Here is a 21,107-nt window from a genome sequence, read left to right as displayed (position 1 = left end):
CCAACCTCCAGGATCAACAGAGATCACTCGCCATAAAGAGATGATTGGTACAGAGAAAAAATATATATAGTGTAATACTGCAAGACTCAGACAGGATAAAATGCAAATACCAAACCACTCACATTTTCAAAGAATATAATCAGCATTTATTGTTTTAAATGGAGCCAGAACGCCACATCACCAGGGTTTAAAAGATTTCTCAGTCAGCAACAGATGACAGCATAAGAATCCAAGATAGCTTATTATATTTTTGGTAGGTATAATGGCCTAATTTCTAGAACATACTATATAGTTAGTGTGTATCACTCTCTTTATATGGAGATACAAGTGCTTGACTGACCTGGTCTATGCTGCTCCCATGTCTGTCTCATGAGGGTTTTGGCCGCCTGGTCCATCTTCGGTGGTCCATGCTAATTTCCCAGCTGCCTTAGGTAAGGTGAGGGGGGAGCACCCAGAGCTTTGGGAATTTTTACATAGCTTGCATTTTTCTGGTTGTTGAATCTGTGATTGTGCATTATTATTATTTTTGTTTCCTTAATTTCAGAGACATCGTGTGCTTCCTATACTCCTGAGGAAGCAGTCCAATACCATCAAACATGTAGAGATGTCATCTCAGCTGCTCATGCGTTCCTGATCTGTGCTACCCAGTGGTGGACTGACCATTCGAGCACTCGGACACTGCCCAAGGGCCCAGGGTCAGTAGGGGGCCCCATGAGATGCCCCTGGTACCTTTCATTGGCTTTTTCATAGGCTTTTTTGGGTGTGGGCAAGGACACAGGGGCCCCATGATCCCCTATTGCCCAGGGGCCCCATGAGTTGTCAGTCTGCCCCTGGTGCTACCTTTAATATTGATTTATATATAAAATTAGTAAGAATTGTTATCTTTTGTTGGAACAACATGGCAGCTGTTGGGAACCTGCATTTTAACATGATTGTTTACTAATTACTGATTAGTTTTAATGTGAATTTGCAATAAATATTTTGTGATTTGATATGTGAAATTGCGTAGTTCATGATGGTACCAGGAAAATCCATACTCCTCATTACTTTTTTGCTTGCTAATATTTTGAGATGAAGGTACCATTAACATCTTGTTATTGGCACTCACATTCTTATAATGCCTAGGTAAAGTTACTAGCAAACCCTGAAAGGAATGGGGTTGTTGGTCTGTCATAAGGAAGACCTGCAGGTTGTATTGAGTGTGGACTTACCATCTTTTGAATATAGTCATCTAGCTTTAGGCCTTTGCATTTCCCAGTCCCTAAAAAATGCAACGGCCCTGAGACAGTCACCTGGAGCTACCGATATTAGAGAGGTCTCTTGTGGAGAGAGTATTAACACGGAATGTTAAGTAGTGGTCCACAAGGTATGGCCTGGGTTATTGACCCTCCTATAACTGAAGCATCTACAACGTGCCTTTTCAAGTTGCAAGATTTGTGAAACTGACAGTTTGTGCAGCCAGCATTTGAGTAATAACTAGCATTTGTATGCATTAGGGCAATGGTTGAACTGTGCATGCAAATGTGCAGTTCCTGGACCCCTTTTGTTATGGCCGAATGCCAGGCCATTCTGTCCGGAAAAGATTGGATACCATTGGTTAGCATAGGTGTTTGCTGCTAAGCCCCCCATCCCAATTTCAATGACCCATCAGTGTATTAGGAAGCCTCATTGGCCAATAGGAATAAACATGCCTGCATTTTATATCTGCAGCAATTTTGGTTTTAGCAAAGTTGCACTAATAGTAAGAGGGGCTTAACACTTGAGCCTACCCATTATGTAACAAAGGAACGTTGGAGGGAGGTGGCAGTCTTACTTAGCCCTCCCTCCCCTCATAATGGTCAGTGGCAGTATTAATTAACTAATCCCTCCATATTGGTGGTCAATAGCTGTGTTAATTAACCTCTTACCCCTCCATCCCACATAAATGGTTAGTGGCAATGCAGATACATGAATTAACCATGCCATACACTGACATTTCCTGCTGTGCAGCTGCAGACAGACCCTCTTGGGGGTAGGGGTTTGAACCTCCATAACCCTCACATATCGACACCCTTTATCTGGGGAAGGATCTGTGCATAGCGAGCCACAAATGTCCTGAAAAGGGCCTTATTCTAAACACACACATAAACACACACAATGTTAAACACACAAAATGTAGAAAAAAAGCACAGGCAGATAAATGGCTGCACATTTCTAAATGTTTATTTTTCACAGAATTTATGTTATATTTTTTTATCTTTATTTTACAAGCACTGTACATATCTTTGGTCTGCACTGTACATACTGTATCTTAGTCCATTGTAAACTTTCCTTACATTAACAGGGAAACAGCAATTTTCCATCTAATGGAAACTTTCAATTTTTTCCAGTTAAAACATAAAAAGTACAAATAGCATACAAATTTCAACATTACACTACCGAGATTTTAGATTAAATACAAAAAATACACAGAAAATATAAAGGGATGAAAAAGAGTATAAAAAAAACCACGGAGGTTGATTTACTAAAACTGGAGAGTGTTAGATCTGGTGGAGCTGTGCATGATAGCCAATCAGCTTCGAGTTTCAGCTTGTTCAATTTAAGCTTTGACAAAGTAACCCGGAAGCTGATTGGTTTCTATGCAGAGCTGCACCAGATTTTGCACTCTCCAGTTTTAGCAAATCAACCCCAAAAGGGCACACTTTCTTTATCTTCATAGCAAGTAGTGCATCTGGAAGTCTCAAAAAAGCCTTTACTTTCTGTTAGGGAGTCTATCAAAAATAAAATGTACTTAGAGGAATTCTTTATTGAGCTGCAACAACACCTTACTCTTGAGTAAGCTGTCTCTGGAAATAGGTGTAAGGCACTCCTTGGGAACCATTTCTACGATGCAAAAAAAAAAAAAACCCAAAACAAATCTTTTGTCTTTACCACTCAAATTTGCTTCCTTGCTTGCTTGTCAGGTAGGACAGACGAGTTATATGAGCACATGAAACCGGTTGCCACAGAATGACTTGAAGCTATTTTTCTTCAGGGTAATCTGGATCAAAGCAAAAATCTGCAGCTACGCAGAAACATTCATTAAAACTATGTGAGCGGCCTTGAAGTTGTACCGGTTTTCCCACCGCTGAGAGGCTACTGTATATACTGTCCACAAAGCACACATTCATATGCCATTTTTAAAATTGGTTCTGAGATTATTCAATGCAAGTGCTTTCAGAGATGCCATCCAAGTGCTGGCATCCTCTATGAGCATGATTGTGACTTAACAGGAAGCTTTTTAAAATGCTGGTTGGTGCAGTGCTCATCCACTGTAGGCAGCTTTAAAACGCTAACAAGATGGCGGAAAAGACATTTTCATAGCTTCTGCTTCCCAGATGTTGGTCATCTACCAAGCCCAGTCAAGCACAAGTCTGTAATGTCATGTCAACTTAAAGCATTTATTTATCAACATACACACAAGAGATGGTTCCTGAACCAGGGCATGCAGCCGCTTAGGGTTGTACACATGCCAAAGCAAAAATTAAACAGCATCTCGCATTTTGCAAGAGTTATCACCACTAAACGTGACCCATGCATGTCTACTGGGCTGTGCTGCAACCACAAGCAATGCACATGATAATAACACAGTGGTGCCACATTGAAAGCTTTAAATCAGAATTGAGGAAGCAACATTCTGCCACCTTACCGCCTGTCAACCGCAGATCGCTTTTCAGTAGCATATGTGAACGAGCCCTAAATTTCCACAATGAAGAAAACTATTCAAGAGAGCTGTTTGTGTGTCACATTGTTACACTGATCCATATACATAAATTTACCTAATTAGTGAACTGCTGCTCATATGAATGCACTTCTCTTTGCGATAGAATCATTTTAATCAAACTTTATATTCTCAAATGATGTCACATTCAATCCCTGCGACATATATGCTCCACGCCTTCCCCCAACCTATTGATAAGGCTGACAGCACCAACCAGGGACGGATTATGTGTAGAAAAGAAACACAACAATAAAAAAGGTTCACATTTCAGCATTTACATTTACGTTCTATAAAATCATTTTGATCTACGCATTCCCTAATATTTACATTAGAGAAGTATAATGTATATACTGGGAAAAATATCAGTGTTGGAGTCCCTTTAACTCCGTCACTAGTTAACAGACCTGGTTTTCAAGTAACCTTTCCTTTTAGAAAACTAAACCATGAAAAAATGTACTAGAAACAAGACAAACTGCTGCCAGTAATGCAAAGCATTTCTAGTAAGTTATTTGTGTTCACATCACCTCTGACCGATTGTGTTATTTTCTATACATACAACCCCCCCCCCCCCCCCCCTGTTTTTTTCTTGTTTTTTGTTTTTATGCTTCATGTTTGTTTTCTTGCTCTAATGTGTCTTCAATGATTTCACACTCACCTGTCTATGGGTCATTTTTACCTATTAAGCCATATTAATAGGTTTTCATAGGTAATTACCCATGGGTAATTTTTTTAACCTATATACCTATATTAATAAATTTCATCATCTTCTTCATTTTTGCTTAAAGCATTAGTAAACTCCACTGTGAAATTTTTATTTTTGCCCCCCCCCAGGTAGATTCTGCCATAATGTGCTAGTATGCTGCATGGCATATTAGTACATTATGGCAGACTTTCCTGTCAAACGGTGCCCTCCAGTTCTGCAGTGGGATCGATGTGGAGAGCCCCCGGTGCTTCCATCTTCACCTGATCTTCCTTTTGGGTCCCATGCCTTCAGCTTGGTGATAGGCCGGGCCACAATGACGTCACTCCCGTGCATGCGCATGAGAGTCACATCGCCGCATCACAGATCGCAGCCGTAAATGTTCGCTGAGCTGTGCATGCGCGGCATGGTGTACATGACAGCTGACAGACAAGAGGATGCATTTATGGCAGAAGAGACCAGTAGGGTCTCTTCTGTCATAAATACTCTGCATGTCAGCAACTTTTTGGAAATTGACTTTACTCTTACTTTAATATTTTTCTATTATATTACTGTATTCTTTTTTTGATTGATATGTATTCATTCAGGGTTTTGTTTTTTTTTATATATATATATATATATATATATATATATATATATATCTTGCATTTGATTGTATGTCCAGTCTATCTTATCATACAATCTATGCTTTACGTGTCAACATTATTCCTATGTTTTCTAAGTAATCCACTACTCTTAAAGTGGTAGTAAACTTCACATTTTTATTTAGACTTTTATAATAAGGCTTACCTGTAGGTACAGTATATATCTCCTAAACATGCACCGTTTAGGAGATATTTAGTTTAGTAGCTGTCGGTGATGTCACCAGCACATGCGCATGCCAGCCAGAGAGAGCTTTGAGCCGTGACCTTCATGCACATGTTCAGAAGTGAAGTCATTGAGGCTCGGCCATTAAAACGGCCAGAGTCCGTGATCCGGGAAGGAAGACCGAGTGAAGATTGAAGCCATGTCAGTGGTGACAGCGCGCCGCTGGAGGGCTCCGTTTTAAGGTACATCTGTCATAATGTGCTAGCATGCAATGCAACCTAGCACATTATGACATTATCCTGCTTATAGTTTATAATTTAAAGACGGAAACGTCATAATGTTTACATGGGCTATAAGATAGTAATATGGACAAAGTCCAAAGTGCTGGATCTGACATGACATCAAAGTCAGTGCAAATCACTAGAACTCTGTCAAGGTTACTGCAAAGAAAGGAAATAGTATCTATTCTACAAGGCTCTGTCTGTTTACAGCAGAAACTACATTTGTACAATATTCTGGTTTTCCAAATTTACAAGGTGCAGCAACAGGTGTTGCAAACGGGACTGAATACAAACGAGATGAGGGGACCATTAATATAAAAAGTAAAAATTGGGATATAGAAATGGTTTAAATAGCTTGGTCTGCAAGGAAAATTAATAGTATCAATTCTACAAGGCTCTGGCTATTTACAACAGAAATTACATTTCTACAAAACTCTGGTTTTCCAGATTTAAACAAAAGAAATGAGGAGAACATAACAGATTCCACACATTTTACTCAGTCACAGACTTGGCTAAGTTTCTTGGACGATCCACCTATGGAGAGAGGAAATGAGAGGAAGGTATTGGTCACTCAAGCCGGGTTGATATAGAACACCCAGAATCCTCTGTTAAACTCCCAACAAGAAAGCTGCCCTACAGGTACCAACAACTTACATCATATCCTCTGAGAACGGCAAGATGGAAGGCAAGGAGCTGCAGGGGGATCACACTCAGTATTCCTTGAAGACAGTCCACTGTGTGAGGAACCCTAATTGTACGTTTGACGCTGTTAATCGTTTCGGTGTCCTCCTTGTCACAGATCACAACTGGACGCCCCTATTACAATTTGGAAAATGAATATGGTAACTTATAGCTTATGAAGCAAGAGCATTTATATAAAGCTTTATTTATCCATGCTTTGGTCTTTGACCTACCTGTCTAGCTACCACTTGCTGCAGAGCATTCTGACACTTGGTGTAGGCATGATCCCTCATTATAATCATGATGACTGGCATAAGTCTGTCTATCAAGGCCAGCGGACCATGCTTCAGCTCCCCAGCCAAGATTCCTTCCGAATGCATATAAGTGATTTCCTTAATTTTCTGCAAATTAAAAAACAAAGTTACTGTTACTAAGTGTTAAACAACTGTGCAAGACAGATCTCCGTATAAAAAGACTCCAAAATTTAACCCCAAATGCAATTTTTACATAAATAAATAAATGAATGAAGAACACACACTTTTAGTGGAAAAGAAGACTAAAGTTGTCATTACATAACAGACACATGTGGAAGAACAGGAATCTATGTCCTGTTGTGTGGCCATTACTCCTTCTAATCTCCCAGCAGGGCAGGTCTGATTTATGACATCATGCAAAAGGAATTTCCCCTAGTTGCCCTATGCAGACTCTGATGTTAAGGGGATGAGTGGGTACAGACACCAAGGGGTTGATTTACTAAAACTGGAGAATGATAAATCTGGTGGAGCTGTGTATCCCCCTAGTTGCCCTATGCAGACTCTGATGTTAAGGGGATGAGTGGGTACAGACACCAAGGGGTTGATTTACTAACACCGGAGAGTGATAAATCTTGTGGAGCTGTGCATGGTAGCCAATCAGCTTCTAACTTTAACTTGTTCAATTAAGCTATGTAAAAAAAAAGACCTGGAAGCCGACTGGTTACTATGCAAAGCTGCACCAGATTTTGCACTCTCCAGTTTTAGTAAATCAACCCCCAAGTGTCATGTCCTAGACTGCACCTTATCTGCACCCATATTTCTAAGAAAAAAATGTGAATGTTCATGACTTATTTAGTGATTTTACCAGTCATTATTAAAAATAATCCTGTTTTCCATTAGATTAGAGCTCTTGAGCATATGACATTTGTTTTGAGCAGGACACCACAGTCATCATTTTAGCAAAGAATAGCTTCAGATGCTACCCCAATAATTAACGAAATTCATAACAAAAGAAACGAAAAAATTAAAAACAAAAGGGTGAAAATGACTAGCACATTATCTTCAGCACTTTATTAAAGGGTAAAAGATATAAAATATACTCACAAACCCAGTGAGAATGATAGCATATCATAAATCCAGAAACCAGAAGCCAGCCCTCAAACCCCACAGGTCCAAATGGACCAGCTGAAGTGTTTTGGGGGACAAACCCCCTTCCTCTTGCTCTGAGGAAGGCATCTTGTCCCCTGAAACACGTCAGCTGGTATCATCATGTCATGACAAGAGAAAGCCTGGGAGGCTTCAACCTACCAAAGCACCTTCCAGACAGGTTGCATAGTGATATCCACGACCCATGATTAAAACAGATTTCTGTTGGTACAGTTCAGCTGCCAGCTTCTGAATCTCATCATTAAGGCTAAGTACTTCCCTAATGTGATCTGAGACAGAAAAGAAAAGACAAAAATGTCATAAGCAAAGCAAGCATTGTCATAATACATACTGTATATTGGTAATGTTAGATGTTAAAGGAAAATTGGTAGACTCTATAAAATACATTTTACCTTACAAACTGGACAAACGCAGTGAGTAAATTGGTCACCTGATCAATTAATTCCTGCACATAGGGCATCTAGGCTTGGGTCACTGTCAGATTGCTGAACACCAGTTATAATAAAACAGCCCTGTGCTCAGAGAAATGGTTCAGTCTGGCGACACACTCACAATTCCTGCTAAATCTGCCAAAATTCAAGCCATTGATGGCCCAGTTAGCACCCCTCAACTCAACAATAGTCAATTTAAAAATCAACTGAGCTGGGTGGAAATTTTTCAGATGAACAGCGGCTGCATCCTCTCAGATGTAGTCCCTGTTCAGGTATTCAGGCAGTTGCAGATGCAGCAGCTATTTGAGTGCAATAGCCAGCAGTGGAGATTCCTCTATCCACCCTGTTTAGCATGGAAGGGGAAATAAACAAATTTTCTGAATGAGAGAACAAAGTAAAATTGGGCAGCACAGTTGCTAAGTTGTTAGCACTTCTGCCTGGCAGTACCAGTGTCATCGGTTCAAACCCCAACCACAGCACCACCTGCCTGGAGTTTGCATGTTCTCCCTGTGCCTGCATGGGTTTCCTCCGGGTACTCCAGTTTCCTTCCACACTCCAAAGACAAGCTGGTAGGTTAATTGGATCCTGTCTAAATTGGCCCAGTATGTGTATAATGAATGTGAGTTAGGGACCTTAGATTGTACACCACTTGAGGGTTAGGGACTGATGTGAATGTACAATATATGTATGTAAAGCACTGCATAAATTGATGGTGTGATCAGGGGCAGACTGACAATTCATGGAGCCCCCTAGCAATAGGGGATCATGGGGCCCCTGTGTCCTTTCCCAAACTCAAAAAAGCCTATGAAAAAGGTACCAGGGGCATCTCATGGGGCCCCCTACTGACCTCGGGCCCTGGGACAGTGCCTGAGTTTCCAAATGGTCAGCCCGCCCCTGGGCATGATATAAGTACCTGAAATGAACAAATAAAGGAAACTTAAACTTGTATGGCTAGCTTCAGAGTATTCTGAGTTTACTGCAATGATAGGTATGGAGGAACTCATAGCTACAGAATCTCACTACAAAGCGACTGAAAAGGAATTAAAGAAGTAGCTTAGACATGCTGGAGCTGATAGTTCCATATTGACTATTTGGAAACTGCTGGAACTTGTAGTTCCTTTTGGCTGGCACTGCTGTCTAATGGGACTTGGAGTTCCTTACCTTTATTGTTTTGCTGAGAGCTGCTGGGATGTGTAGGTACTTCCCTTTTGGTGTACTGCTAAGAACTGCTGTAGTTCCTCTATTGACCCATATTACAATGGAAATAGTCATTTTAATCCCTGTTGAGGATTACTATGGTCTGACAGGTCACCGGTGTTGCTGTTTTTTCTGGAGTTAGACTATCGGGAGACTCCCCCAGATCCTCATTGTGAATTATTGGCCCTGGGACCCTAACTCATCCTGCTCATCCTAACTCATCCTAGTCCTTTCCTAATCCAGTTCTTCTCCCATTTCTGTGTACCCACAATAAACACCCTGCAGGTGAGGCATGTGTGATAAGCCTTCATGCGCTCTCTCTGTGCACTCCTAGTTCATCACAGCTGTCATTTACCATCCCTGACCTTTCCTGTTAGACCGGCAAAAAGTTATGACAAATGACTTGTAGTTTTGTGACACAATCAGGGAGCAGTACACAGACTGATCTTATCTACTGCCTACAACTGACTCTGCACAAAATAAATGAAGCATTACACATACAACAGAATTATTAGGCTAAACATATAAAGGAAACAGTAACATTCAGTTGCCTTTTTTAATGTTTCATACCTGGCAGGATTTTCAGACCATGTATAATTTCCTTGCGTCGCTCTTGCACAGAGAAGCGGTCATCGCAAACCAACAGTGCAAACATGACCAGTGTTACAAACTGGCTAGTGTATGTCTGTTCAAAGAGAAAGGCTCCTGTAAATCTTTACATAGAAGAACCAAAACTCACACTCCAGCTAGTATTGCCAAATCAGTCAGTGTGAAGGGGCATTGTTGTGGGTTGTCTCTTCTATTCTATCTCACAGAAAAAAAACAATTACGTGGGACTTTTAAGGCATAAATACATAGACTTAAAAATATATGAAATCTTTATTTTCCATCAACTTTTCACACATATAAAAGAGATAGAATGATAACTATTTGCCACAAATCATAATATATCATGGCAAAACCATCAAAAGATGTTGTTTGGTTACAGAAATGGTCTTATAATAAGCTGAGACTCTGCACAAAGGGGATATAGTAACATAGAGGAGTAAAAAGAAAAATTGATAAATCTTCAACCGAACTTAAAAACAAGGTTACAGTTTGCTGCTACTTCTGCTGGGAAGTAGCAGCAAACTATAAACTTGTTTTTAAGTTCGATTGAAGATTTATCTATTTGTCTTTTTACTCCTCTATGTTACTATATCACCTTTGTGCAGAGTCTTTTCCCTGAGGAAGGAGTAGAATTACTCCGAAATGCGTCGGGTTATAAGACCATTTCTGTACTCAAACAACATCATTTGATGGTGATGTCATGATATCTTATGATTTTTGGAATATAGTTGTCATTCTATATCTATTATATGTGTAAAAATGTGATGGAAAATAAAGACATATATTGTTAAGTTGATGTATTTATACCTTAAAAATCCCACGTAATTGGGGGGGGTTCTCCTATATTCACTCAATATTCTCAATATTTTTTTCTTTTTTCTTTCTTCTATTCTGTCTCAGACATTTGGGTTTCATCCAGTACATATGGGAACAGCCAGATAGCACATACATGAACCAAATTACATTCTCTGGCAATCACCTTGGATACCAACTGGGCTCATAAAGCCATCGTATTCAAGTCTTTGGTCCACTCTATGGTTAACTAGAATTGCCAAATCAGTCAGAGTGAAGGGACATTGTTGTGGGCTGTCTCTTTATATAATCTTGGACATTTGGGTTCCATCCAGTGCATGTGGGAACAGCTAGATAACAAATACATGAACCAAAAGACTCATTCTCTGGCAATCACCTTTGATACCACCTGGGCTCATAAAGCCATCTTATTCAAGTCTTTGGTCCACTCTATGGTTAACTAGAATTGCCAAATCAGTCAGAGTGAAGGGACATTGTTGTGGGCTGTCTCTTTATATAATCTTGGACATTTGGGTTCCATCCAGTGCATGTGGGAACAGCTAGATAACAAATACATGAACCAAAAGACTCATTCTCTGGCAATCACCTTTGATACCACCTGGGCTCATAAAGCCATCTTATTCAAGTCTTTGGTCCACTCTATGGTTAACTAGAATTGCCAAATCAGTCAGAGTGAAGGGACATTGTAGTGGGCTGTCTCTTTATTTAATCATGGACATTTGGGTTTCATCCAGTACATGTGGGAACAGCTAGATAACAAATACATGAACCAAAAAACTCATTCTCTGGCAATCACCTTTGATAGCACCTGGGCTCATAAAGCCATCCTATTCAAGTCTTTGGTCCACTCTATGGTTAACTGCCAAATCAGTCAATGTGGGTTGCCTCTTTTTTCTACCTCGGTCTTCAATGTGGGTTGCCTCTTTATTCTATCTCTCAGAAATTTGAGTTTCATCCAGTTTATAAGGGAACAGCCAGATATCAAATTATGCTAATGATGAAACAAATTACTAATTCCCTGGCAATCAGCTGCGATACCAACTGAGCTCTATATGCCATCTTACTCATGTCTTTGATCCACCCTATGGTTAACGTGTGAAGGTATCCACACAGCTTACAATAAGACTGTACAATCATCTTTAAATGTACTCGCTACTATATGGTGTGATGGTTTACCATACTGCATCGAAATGTAATGGATTGTTTAAGCAGGATTTTGTACTGCATACCTGTTGGTATATTTAGAGAAGATTGTACAGATTTTTTAAAATCATGTTGTATCATGTGATGCCAGCTTTCACACGCTCTTATTTTGTGTCACACCAGTGCTCACCTTTGTGCTAGCCACACCAATCTCAGGCCCGGCATTAATGTGGACACCACAGTCTGTCTCCTTGGAGATGGAGCTGCCAATGGAGTTAGTGATCCCCACTGTGAGGGCTCCCCGTTCTTTGCAGTAATGCAGGGCAAGAAGAGTATCTGCTGTTTCCCCTAAAGGAAAGCAAACAGAAAAAGGATAACTAATACTTCAAATATGGACAATAGAAAAGAGTTTTTAGCCACAACTAATAGTGTGATTTTTTTCTTTTCATCAATTAAACACGAGTTACAGTGTTCACTTCGGGTACCATCATCCACAGTACTTTTCCTTTTGAATTCAGTAGGTCCTGCAGAGATCTGGATGGATATTTAGCCACTCATATATGCACAGCAAGATAAACATATAAAAACACATGGAAAGGAAAAGTGCAGGTATAACCAACACCAAAGGTAACCAAAGGTATAACCATGGCTAGCTCCAAATGGTGGTGATGGATTAAAGCTTTATTCATCTTTTTTTTTAATTGCTGAGAAAACATCCAAACTGTGTATAGACAATCAAATTATGTCATACCTCTCATAGATGATTCCCGGTGGTCCATTGATCCACGGACAGTGTTATCTCAGTGACAGATATATGTACTGTATGTAGGGAAGGGGGGGTATACTACTTTTTTCTCAGCTATCACATTTATTTATTTATTTATTACACATTTTATTCAAATGAAAAAAGGAAGGTTCGAGGCAGTCAACTACATAGGTAATGAAAGAAACATCAGAATACAAGACATGACTTCCACGACTGTGCAAAATAACTTAGATACATTACAGACATATAAAGAGGTCACATCTGGTAGAGTAAGGAAACAAGTAAAACAGCAAGGAGAGGAAGACCTCATATCAGTGCTTTAAGGACAGGCACGGTGCACAAACCGTTGAGTTCGCACCCACCTGTGTATCACATTTATTTAAAGCGTTACTAAACCCAGGACCCTGCATTCACTCTATCTGGTCTCCTACAGTACACAGAATATGGAAATGCAATTATTTTAGAAAATCTAAACTGCTAAATACCTTTTCTCATTAACATTTAGAGCAATCTTGTGACTTCTATCAGTGTCTGGCCGAGCACATGTTAAAGCTTGTAGGAGGAGTTTTCTTTCTGCTCTAAGATGATGCAGGACACCTGACCTCTGTCTGGAGTGCTAATTACCCTGTGCTGATCACATGCACTCTCCCAAGAAAAAAAAAACTCTCTTTCTAGCAATACACACCAAAGTGAGCATATGCAGAGTGTCTCCACATGATATGTCTTATCAGGAGACAAGAGGGGGCACTGGAAGAAGGGGAGAATCACAGAAACCAGGATCGATCAAACAGCATTTTTACAAATTACAGAGGATTAACCCCTTTGGTTCCGTAGTGAGCAGGGGCGGACTGACCATTCGAGCACTAGGGCACTGCCCGAGGGCCCGGGGTCAGTAGGGGGCCCCATAAAATGCCCCTGGTACCTTTTATAGGCTTTTTTGGGTGTGTTTTGAGTGTGGGCAAGGACACAGGGGCCCCATGATCCCCAATTGCCCGGGGGCACCATGAGTTGTCAGTCCGCCCCTGATAGTGAGCATAACAAGCATGCTTTACTGCATTTACAGACTGATTTTACTGTTGTGGGTTTAGTAACACTTTAACTAAAAGCTATGATAATGCACCATTTTTACTTAGTAATTTTGTAGCAGTAAAGTGATAAAAGATTAATATTTTGTGATTTCCTAATTGTTATATATTGTTAGGAAAAGGTGTATGCATACTGGATGACAACGATTCTCATTAAATGACCAAGTGATGAGAATACTATACCTGATTGACTGATGAAGAAGCACACATCGTCTCTGAATACAGGAGTGCTCCTGTCCAAGAAGTCACTAGCCAATTCCACCATGACTGAAAGCTCTGTTAGCTCTTCAAGGATCTGACGTGTCTGTGGGGAAGATATAAGAACATCATTAATATGGAGAACTGTCAATAATCATTAGTTATTTTTGCCTAGAACCCTAAGAAGCAAGTTTAACTCCTAAGAACAACCAAAAGAATAAATGCAACCTACTGCCACAGAGAAAATGTTAACAGCACGAGGCTTTAATGCACTAAGAAAAGTTTGTAATGTGCTTATACCATGAGCTATACAATGGGTTGATGGGTAATGACTGGAAACACCTTAAAGTGTATCTAGAACCAAACATTAAAAAAGGGCAAGAACCCCTGTCAGGTTCTTAGTGCTATCTATGCCCCACTTTCACCCTCTTATTTTGTCCTGATAACCGCTGTCAACAGGACTGAAAGCAAGAGAAAATCCAAAATTTTAAATTTTGGTAACAGGAATAGGGAAATCTTTCATAGGGCACTTGTTCAGGTGATAACTGTCTAAGAGAAGATTTATCTTCCTTTAGTGGGATCTCCTCTTACTGCCTGTTGTGTCTTGTGACAGGAGAGAAATGGGACATTTGCCCAATGGTGTAGCGTGGGTTGCCAGCACCTGGAGCAAGGTAAGTACTGTATCCCCTAACTTGTGGATTGTTAGCACTCCCTGAGCCTATTTCTTCAGAATATAGAGAACAAATCCTCTCCCTCCATTTAGCACAAAACCTCCCCCTTCCAATCCTTCCCTTCTGGAATAAATATTCCCCCCCTTCATCCATCCCTCTCCACCCTTGCATAAATCCTCTCCCCTCCCCAATTGCCCTCCAGTACAAAATCCCCAACTTACCTTACAAAGGTCACTCCTCTGAGCATAAATCCACCTCCAGAAATAATATTTGTTAATCCCCCCCCCCCAAAGTCACATGGCCCCCAAGTGCAGTTTTCCCTCTGTGAAACAGATCTCAGATCAACTCAGCTCAATACAGGGGGACATCTCTCGTCCTGACTCATTCTCCTGTGCATGATACATGTCAGAGTTGAAGAGGAGCCTAGCTTCCCTCTACTCTGACGTGTATTGCTACAGGACACTGATGGAGAGAAGAGCCAGCTGCTGCACAGGGGACGATTGCACCGCTAGGGACCTGGGACATCCCACAGGGGATGCAGGGCAGGTGCCCTGGGTGCCTGGTGCTAGTAAACCCTTCAGGTGAATTTGTGGAGCCAAGTTTCGGAAACTTGTTCAGGCACTGGTCTTCAAGACTCAGCCCAGATCCACATGACGCCAGGATTTTGTTGAAATCTCAAGATGGTCCAGCACAATCCGGGACAGTTGGGAGGTATGATTTTGCTCCCCTAAGAATTTTGGAGAACACAGAACCATTCACATCAATCCCCCAAGCAGGGGGCGGACTGACCATTTGGAAACTCAGGCACTGCCCGAGGGCCCGAGGTCAGTAGGGGGCTCCATGAGATGCCCCTGGTACCTTTTTCATAGGCTTTTTTGAGTTTGGGCAAGGGCACAGGGGCCCCATGATCCCCTATTGCCCGGGGGCCCCATGAGTTGTCAGTGCACCCCTGCCCCCAAGGGTACTCGCAGTCTTACATTCCTATCATACACACAGTTTAAGCAGAAGACAAACAGCTTGTCAGTATGTTTTTGGATTGTGGGAGGCAACCAGTAATTTTTGAGAACACAATCATTCACATCAATCCCCCAAGGGTACTATCAGGCTAACATTCCTATCATAGACACAGCTAAAGCAGAAGACAAATAGCTCATCAGTATGTTTTTGGATTGTGGGAGCTAACCAGTAACCCCATGAAAACTGACATGAACACAGAGTGTTCAAAATACTAAGGGTAATAAACACTTACAGCAACTCCAGCATGGTAACTAGTTGCACAGGCAATGAGGATTAGCCGTCGACATCTTTGAATTTCTTTGATGTGATCTTTCAGACCTTCCAATTTTACTGTTAAAAATATAAAAATAAAATAAAGGAGCACTGTCAGAACAGATTCAATCTAGGGGTTCTTGTATCAGGCCCCTTTCAAACTTGTATTAGAGTCTGAAGAGCACACAGACAGTGACGTAAAAGAAGACAGCTCAGCATATTGTCAGATAGATTTCCAGGTAGAATGGGCACATCTGGGACAATAATCATATTCATAGGAAAACAGCATCAAATATATGCTGCAGCATGACACTGATACTTGATTAAAGTTGGCAATACATGGTTAGATTTTCATTTGAATGTTTGTATGAAATGCAGAAAAAATGTTCATTAGAGCAATAAATGATGCCAGTCAACTAATTTTGTTCGAAGGCCCTTAAAAATTTTGTCCAGACTGGCTACTTGAATGGACTCCCAGATAACTGAAACAAGTTTCTTTTATTGCTTATTATATCATTGAAAGTATAATGCAAAGCAAAGTTTATTTAAATATTTTTATATAAGTATATTGCATTTAGAAGTATATTTTTAGATATGATTATCTGACAATGGGATTGTAGAGAAAATATATATTAGAATCTACTAATAAATCCAATTTTGTATACACTGTACAGAAACTTGGTTCTTTCATACATTCCTATATCATACATTCGTGACCATGAAGTTTCGAATTCTGGAATAAACTTTTCCTGGCATAAGTGCATTACAATAGGTATGATTTTTTCATAACTCAGGACCACATTAATAGTTAGAATTTTTCTTGTTCATAAAAGAAGTTAGAACATTTTTCCATCCTTCTGCTTTGATATTTCTTTTCACTTTGGTCAAGAACAATTGTCAACGTGTCCCTTTTAACCACTGGAGAGTCGAACTAACATTCACAAATGAAACATTTTCAACAAAATTCAAAATTCTGTGTGTGGCCAGTTTTAGTACTTCTGTGTACTGAACCCTGAGTTAATATACTTTACCTGATCTGCTCTGGGCACTATGGGGATCTCAGCGGCTGCCAGGATAGCCTACCAATTATTTGTCCTTAAAGAGGAGGTCTGGTTGGAATTGACAAAAAAATAAGTCAGCAGCTAGAAAAGCTGTAGCTGCTGACTTTTAGAAAAACAGACACTCACCTATTCCAAAATCCCATGCTGTCCTCACACCGGCCGGGTTGGCCGACTGTCCTGTCTCTTCGGCACCGTCATCTTCAGTGTGGGCTCCGGGCTGTGACAGCTTGCAGCTTCACAGCCAGGTGCCCACTGAACATGCGCGAGAAGCGCTGCGATTTGTGAATGGCCCCGTAGTCTTCTGGGACCTGTCACGTGTCCCAGAAGACTACAGGGAGGGAGCGGGGGACAACCTCAACTTCGGATTGCCTAGGCGATTGCAGCGGAAGTGGGAGCAGGTACCTGTTAAACTCAGGTACCCCCCAACCCGCTCCCCAAAGGTGCCAATCCTTAATGGAGAGCAGGGGACAAAGCTTTAAAGTGGAACTTCCCCTTTTGGATGGAGGTCCACTTTAATGACTAGATTCATTTAAGAACATTTGTATATAATTTCAAGGACACTTCAGCTCTGCTAATGAATATCATCTAATCATTCTTAACGTTACTTTAAAGATGCACAAGCCTCCACATTTCCATGTAGCCATGCCTCCAGAATTGGTCTATAAAATTACTTTGGCAATAGAAATACTGCTTTTTAATAATTTTAAAAAGAAAATCTACATATAAATAAATGCAGAATACATTAATGGAGAACCCGTACTGTGTAATATGCAAAAATTTAAAATATTGAGTATATCCCTCAATCCTAAACTCCTAATCCTAGCAACTCTCATTATGATGAAGACCTCATGCACACTGATCTTAAAAAACACTGCTTTTACAGGCGTTTGGCGTTATTTTTTTTCAGCCTGTAAAAGCACCTCTATGTTAGCCTATGTGTCCATGCACACATAGGCAATTACAAGCATATTAAAGGAGGCATGTTTACAGGCTGAAAAAAAACATCACCAGTGCGTTCCAGAGAGGAGCTGAAGAGCAGAAAAAAAATAGTTGCACATAGACGCATCTAAATGCACCTAAACGCTAGACATTTGGGCGTTCATGCATTCCAATGGTCAGAATAAATTAATATCCTGGCCAATAGAGTTCCTTAACGGTCAAACGCTTGACGTGCCTAAACACATATGCAATACATCGCTTTGGGTACATTGTTTAAGCTGCTTTTTCCTGCCAGGAGTAAAAGGCATTCAGAGAAGAAAATCTAAATGCTTTCCCAAAAGCAAAAAATATCCTGCATTCTTACCTGTTAGGTCATCAAAATTGACTCGCCCTTTCATTGTGTTGATTACGGACTCTGGCTGCTCAAAGATTTCTTTCTGCATGAAAGATCTAAAGTTGTCTGTAAGTTGAGCAAGAGCAAAAAGAGAACGTGAATGTTTAATTCATTCAAAGTCATCAGTACCACTAATACAAAAATATCCTCTAAACAAGCCTGCAAACATCACCGCTGTATTTATCCTTCACTGCATACCTGGTTGCTGGGTCGCTGTACCTTCTAGGGTCATGTTTGGTCCTTCTTCTTTACCCGTATATCCATTCATCACTGCTCCACTACACTGTTGTCAATAATACGTGTCCTCCTTTGACAAGCCTCCTTTGACTTTTATCCTCCTTTGACAAGCCTCTTTTTCTTCCTCCTCTGTTTGTAGTCACACCTCCAAAGTTTGTGCTTCACCTCAATTCTGATACTGCTTACATCATCACAGGAGACTATCCCCACGTTCATACATTTCACATATTTCTTCTCACTTGTCATGCATGACATTTTCAAGACAGATTGAATCCAATCTCACCTAACTGGTCGTGTCCTTTTTGTGTTCACACCTTTTACTAAATATGTAGGACACATCTTGCACATACCAGCTTAATTACAAGCTCCTACGTCTTTTCTATTAGGCTTCCTTAACAAGCAAGTGTTACACCTGGAGTGTCCTTCACAATGCTACATTCAGACCGACAAATATCTGCAGCTGGTTTGCTGCCATCGGAGGTGGCTAAATGTCACACAGCAATATTCTGTGCTATAGCTGCATACAAAGTGGCCGATTACCTGCAGCCAGTTTGTGTATGGGCAAAACTCAGCAGAAACATCAATCCTGGAAGCGCATTAGATATGTCCAGGGTCAGTTGGCGGTTCAACTTGCCTTTAACTGTTCAAATAATTGATTACATTCAAATAGCAGAGGTGCCTGATATTGTTTAGTTTACAGACGCCAGTAAGAATCTACTGATTCGATTGCCACCTCCGGCCACCCCTCATCTGATAGTAGCTTGAAAGCGGAGTTCGCACAAAAGTGAAAGCTCCGCATATGTGCCTCCTCCCCCCCTCCGCTGCCACATTTGGCACCTTTTGGGGGAGAGGGGTACCTGGTTTTGAGAGGTATCCGCTCCCACTTCTCACTCAGTCTGCTGTGTCGAACTGAAGTTCAACCCCCCGTGCACCGCAGCCCTCTGGGAAACTCAATAGGTCCCAGAGGACTGTGGCCCATTCACAAAGTGCAGTGCGCTTGGCGCATCCACAGCAAAAAACCACCTGTGAAGCTGCAAGGCTTCACTGCCAGTTTTTCTCAGTCAAGATGGTGGCAACAGCATCTGACAGCCAACTGAAGAATCAGCTTGGGGTGAGGACACCGCTTGATCCCTGAACAGGTAAGTGCCCTAATATTAAAAGTTAGAAGGTACAAATACTATTTGTAGCAGCTGACTTTTAATTTTTGTTTTGGGGGGGTGAATGCCGGAACTCCACTTTAAGGAACCAATCTGCCATTTTCATGCAAGACTAACCAAAAGTGGAAATGGTGTCTGGGGATGAAAAACAAACTGCAAACTAATTTCAGGCAGAGAACCTGTAAAGCAAATACCTGCACTATCATTTCCAACCCCCTTCCCAAGCTGATCATTAAAGCGGAGTTCCACTCACACTGTCAAAAAATAAAAGTCAGCAGCTACAAAAACTGTAGCTGCTGACTTTTAAAAAACAGCCACTTACCTGTCCCTCGGTCCCGTGGTGTGTCCCCCGCAGCCCATTACACCGGCCGTCCTGTATCCCTGGAGCCTGGCATCTTCAGTGTAGGCACCCGGCTGTGATAGCTTGCGGCTTCACAGCCGGGTACCCAAGGCGCATGCGCGAGTAGTGCTGCTCTTCATGAATGGTCCTGTAGTCTTCTGGGACCTGTCACGTGTCCCAAAAGACTACAGGGAGGGAGGACACCTTCCACTTCCAATCGTGTAGGCGATCGGACCGGAAGTGGGAGCAGGTTCCTGTCAAATTTGGGTACCCGCTCCCCCCCAACCCCCAAAGGATCCAATCCTTAATGGGAAGCGAGAGAGCAGTCCTTAAAGCAGAACTTCCCCTTTTGGGTGGAGCTCCACTTGAATATGAGCAGCAACAATGAAAGAAACTAAATTAATATTTCAAATACAAATCACCCAGTACGTCATTTGTAAGAGTTTTCAGCTCATTGTGTGAAATATACCACAGCAAAATCCTCTACATCCGCTCTTGCAGTAGCACAGCTAAATAAACATCACAAAACAATAATGCAGCGCAAAGATATATAAAAATGTACAGTATGTGCAATACAATAGTGCAATGCAAATATAGCAAACTCTTATGTATCACCACAAACTGAATAAAACAACGGAATCTAAATGTGAAGGCAAAAACTGTGAATTCAGTGGTTTTTCGATTATGAGGGAAATGACAGATGTGGATACCAAACACCATCAAACTTCTTAATGATAAACCACACAGCACCTCGGTGTACAACAAAGGGAGGCTAACCAGAATTATGTGACCCCCAGTTAAGAGTGGTCAACCAGCACTTGTGTATCAATCCAAGATATCCAGCTTTCCTCAAAACCACATGTCAAACGATGGTACAGCTGTGTTAAAATAGATCGCTGTGCATATATACTCAGTTGGACATAGTATCATGAAAAAGAAAAAGAAACGTTCTCCATAGTGTAATCCCAATTAAAACACAATTTAATGTGATAAATGCATTTACAATGGAAAGATGGCAACCAGGTACTTCATATCATATAAACAACTCATGTTGTGTGGTGTGTGTTCCATCTCTACACAACTTGGTCAAGAACACACCCTCAGTTTACTAATAGGACAATGAGCAACCGCATATAAACCTGCTCATCATGCTGCCCCTCCCAGTCTG

At 41.1% G+C, this 21,107-nt stretch overlaps 1 protein-coding gene across 1 annotated transcript; it reads right to left on the bottom strand.

The window, feature by feature from the left end:
* Positions 1-2,184: 2,184 nt before the first annotated feature.
* On the bottom strand, positions 2,185-18,563 carry LOC149454714 (glutamine--fructose-6-phosphate aminotransferase [isomerizing] 1-like). Its single transcript, XM_089687209.1, has 10 exons — positions 18,404-18,563; positions 18,176-18,271; positions 15,792-15,889; positions 13,857-13,977; positions 12,013-12,170; positions 9,828-9,942; positions 7,771-7,898; positions 6,442-6,609; positions 6,182-6,343; positions 2,185-6,061 (listed from the first exon to the last, which is right to left on the bottom strand). The coding sequence occupies exons 1-10, from the start codon at positions 18,471-18,473 to the stop codon at positions 6,020-6,022; spliced, it is 1,158 nt and encodes a 385-aa protein (XP_089543335.1). The 5' UTR covers positions 18,474-18,563; the 3' UTR covers positions 2,185-6,019.
* Between the last annotated feature and the right edge of the window lie 2,544 nt (positions 18,564-21,107).

This window comes from Staurois parvus, unplaced genomic scaffold (genome assembly GCF_062004578.1).
Source record: "Staurois parvus isolate SC_StPar_1 unplaced genomic scaffold, SC_StPar_1.0 ptg000420l, whole genome shotgun sequence".
Taxonomy (NCBI): domain Eukaryota; kingdom Metazoa; phylum Chordata; class Amphibia; order Anura; family Ranidae; genus Staurois; species Staurois parvus.
This window is presented reverse-complemented; position numbering and strand designations above follow the sequence as displayed.

Coding starts and splice junctions, on each gene's coding strand:
- LOC149454714 (XM_089687209.1), bottom strand. CDS start 18,473: ATGAATGGATATACGGGTAAAGAAGAAGGACCAAACATGACCCTAGAA. Junction 12,171..13,856: donor CTTCTTCATCAGTCAATCAG/GTATAGTATTCT, acceptor GCTTTCCTTTAG/GGGAAACAGCAGATACTCTT. Junction 7,899..9,827: donor TGGTCTGAAAATCCTGCCAG/GTATGAAACATT, acceptor TTTCTGTCTCAG/ATCACATTAGGGAAGTACTT.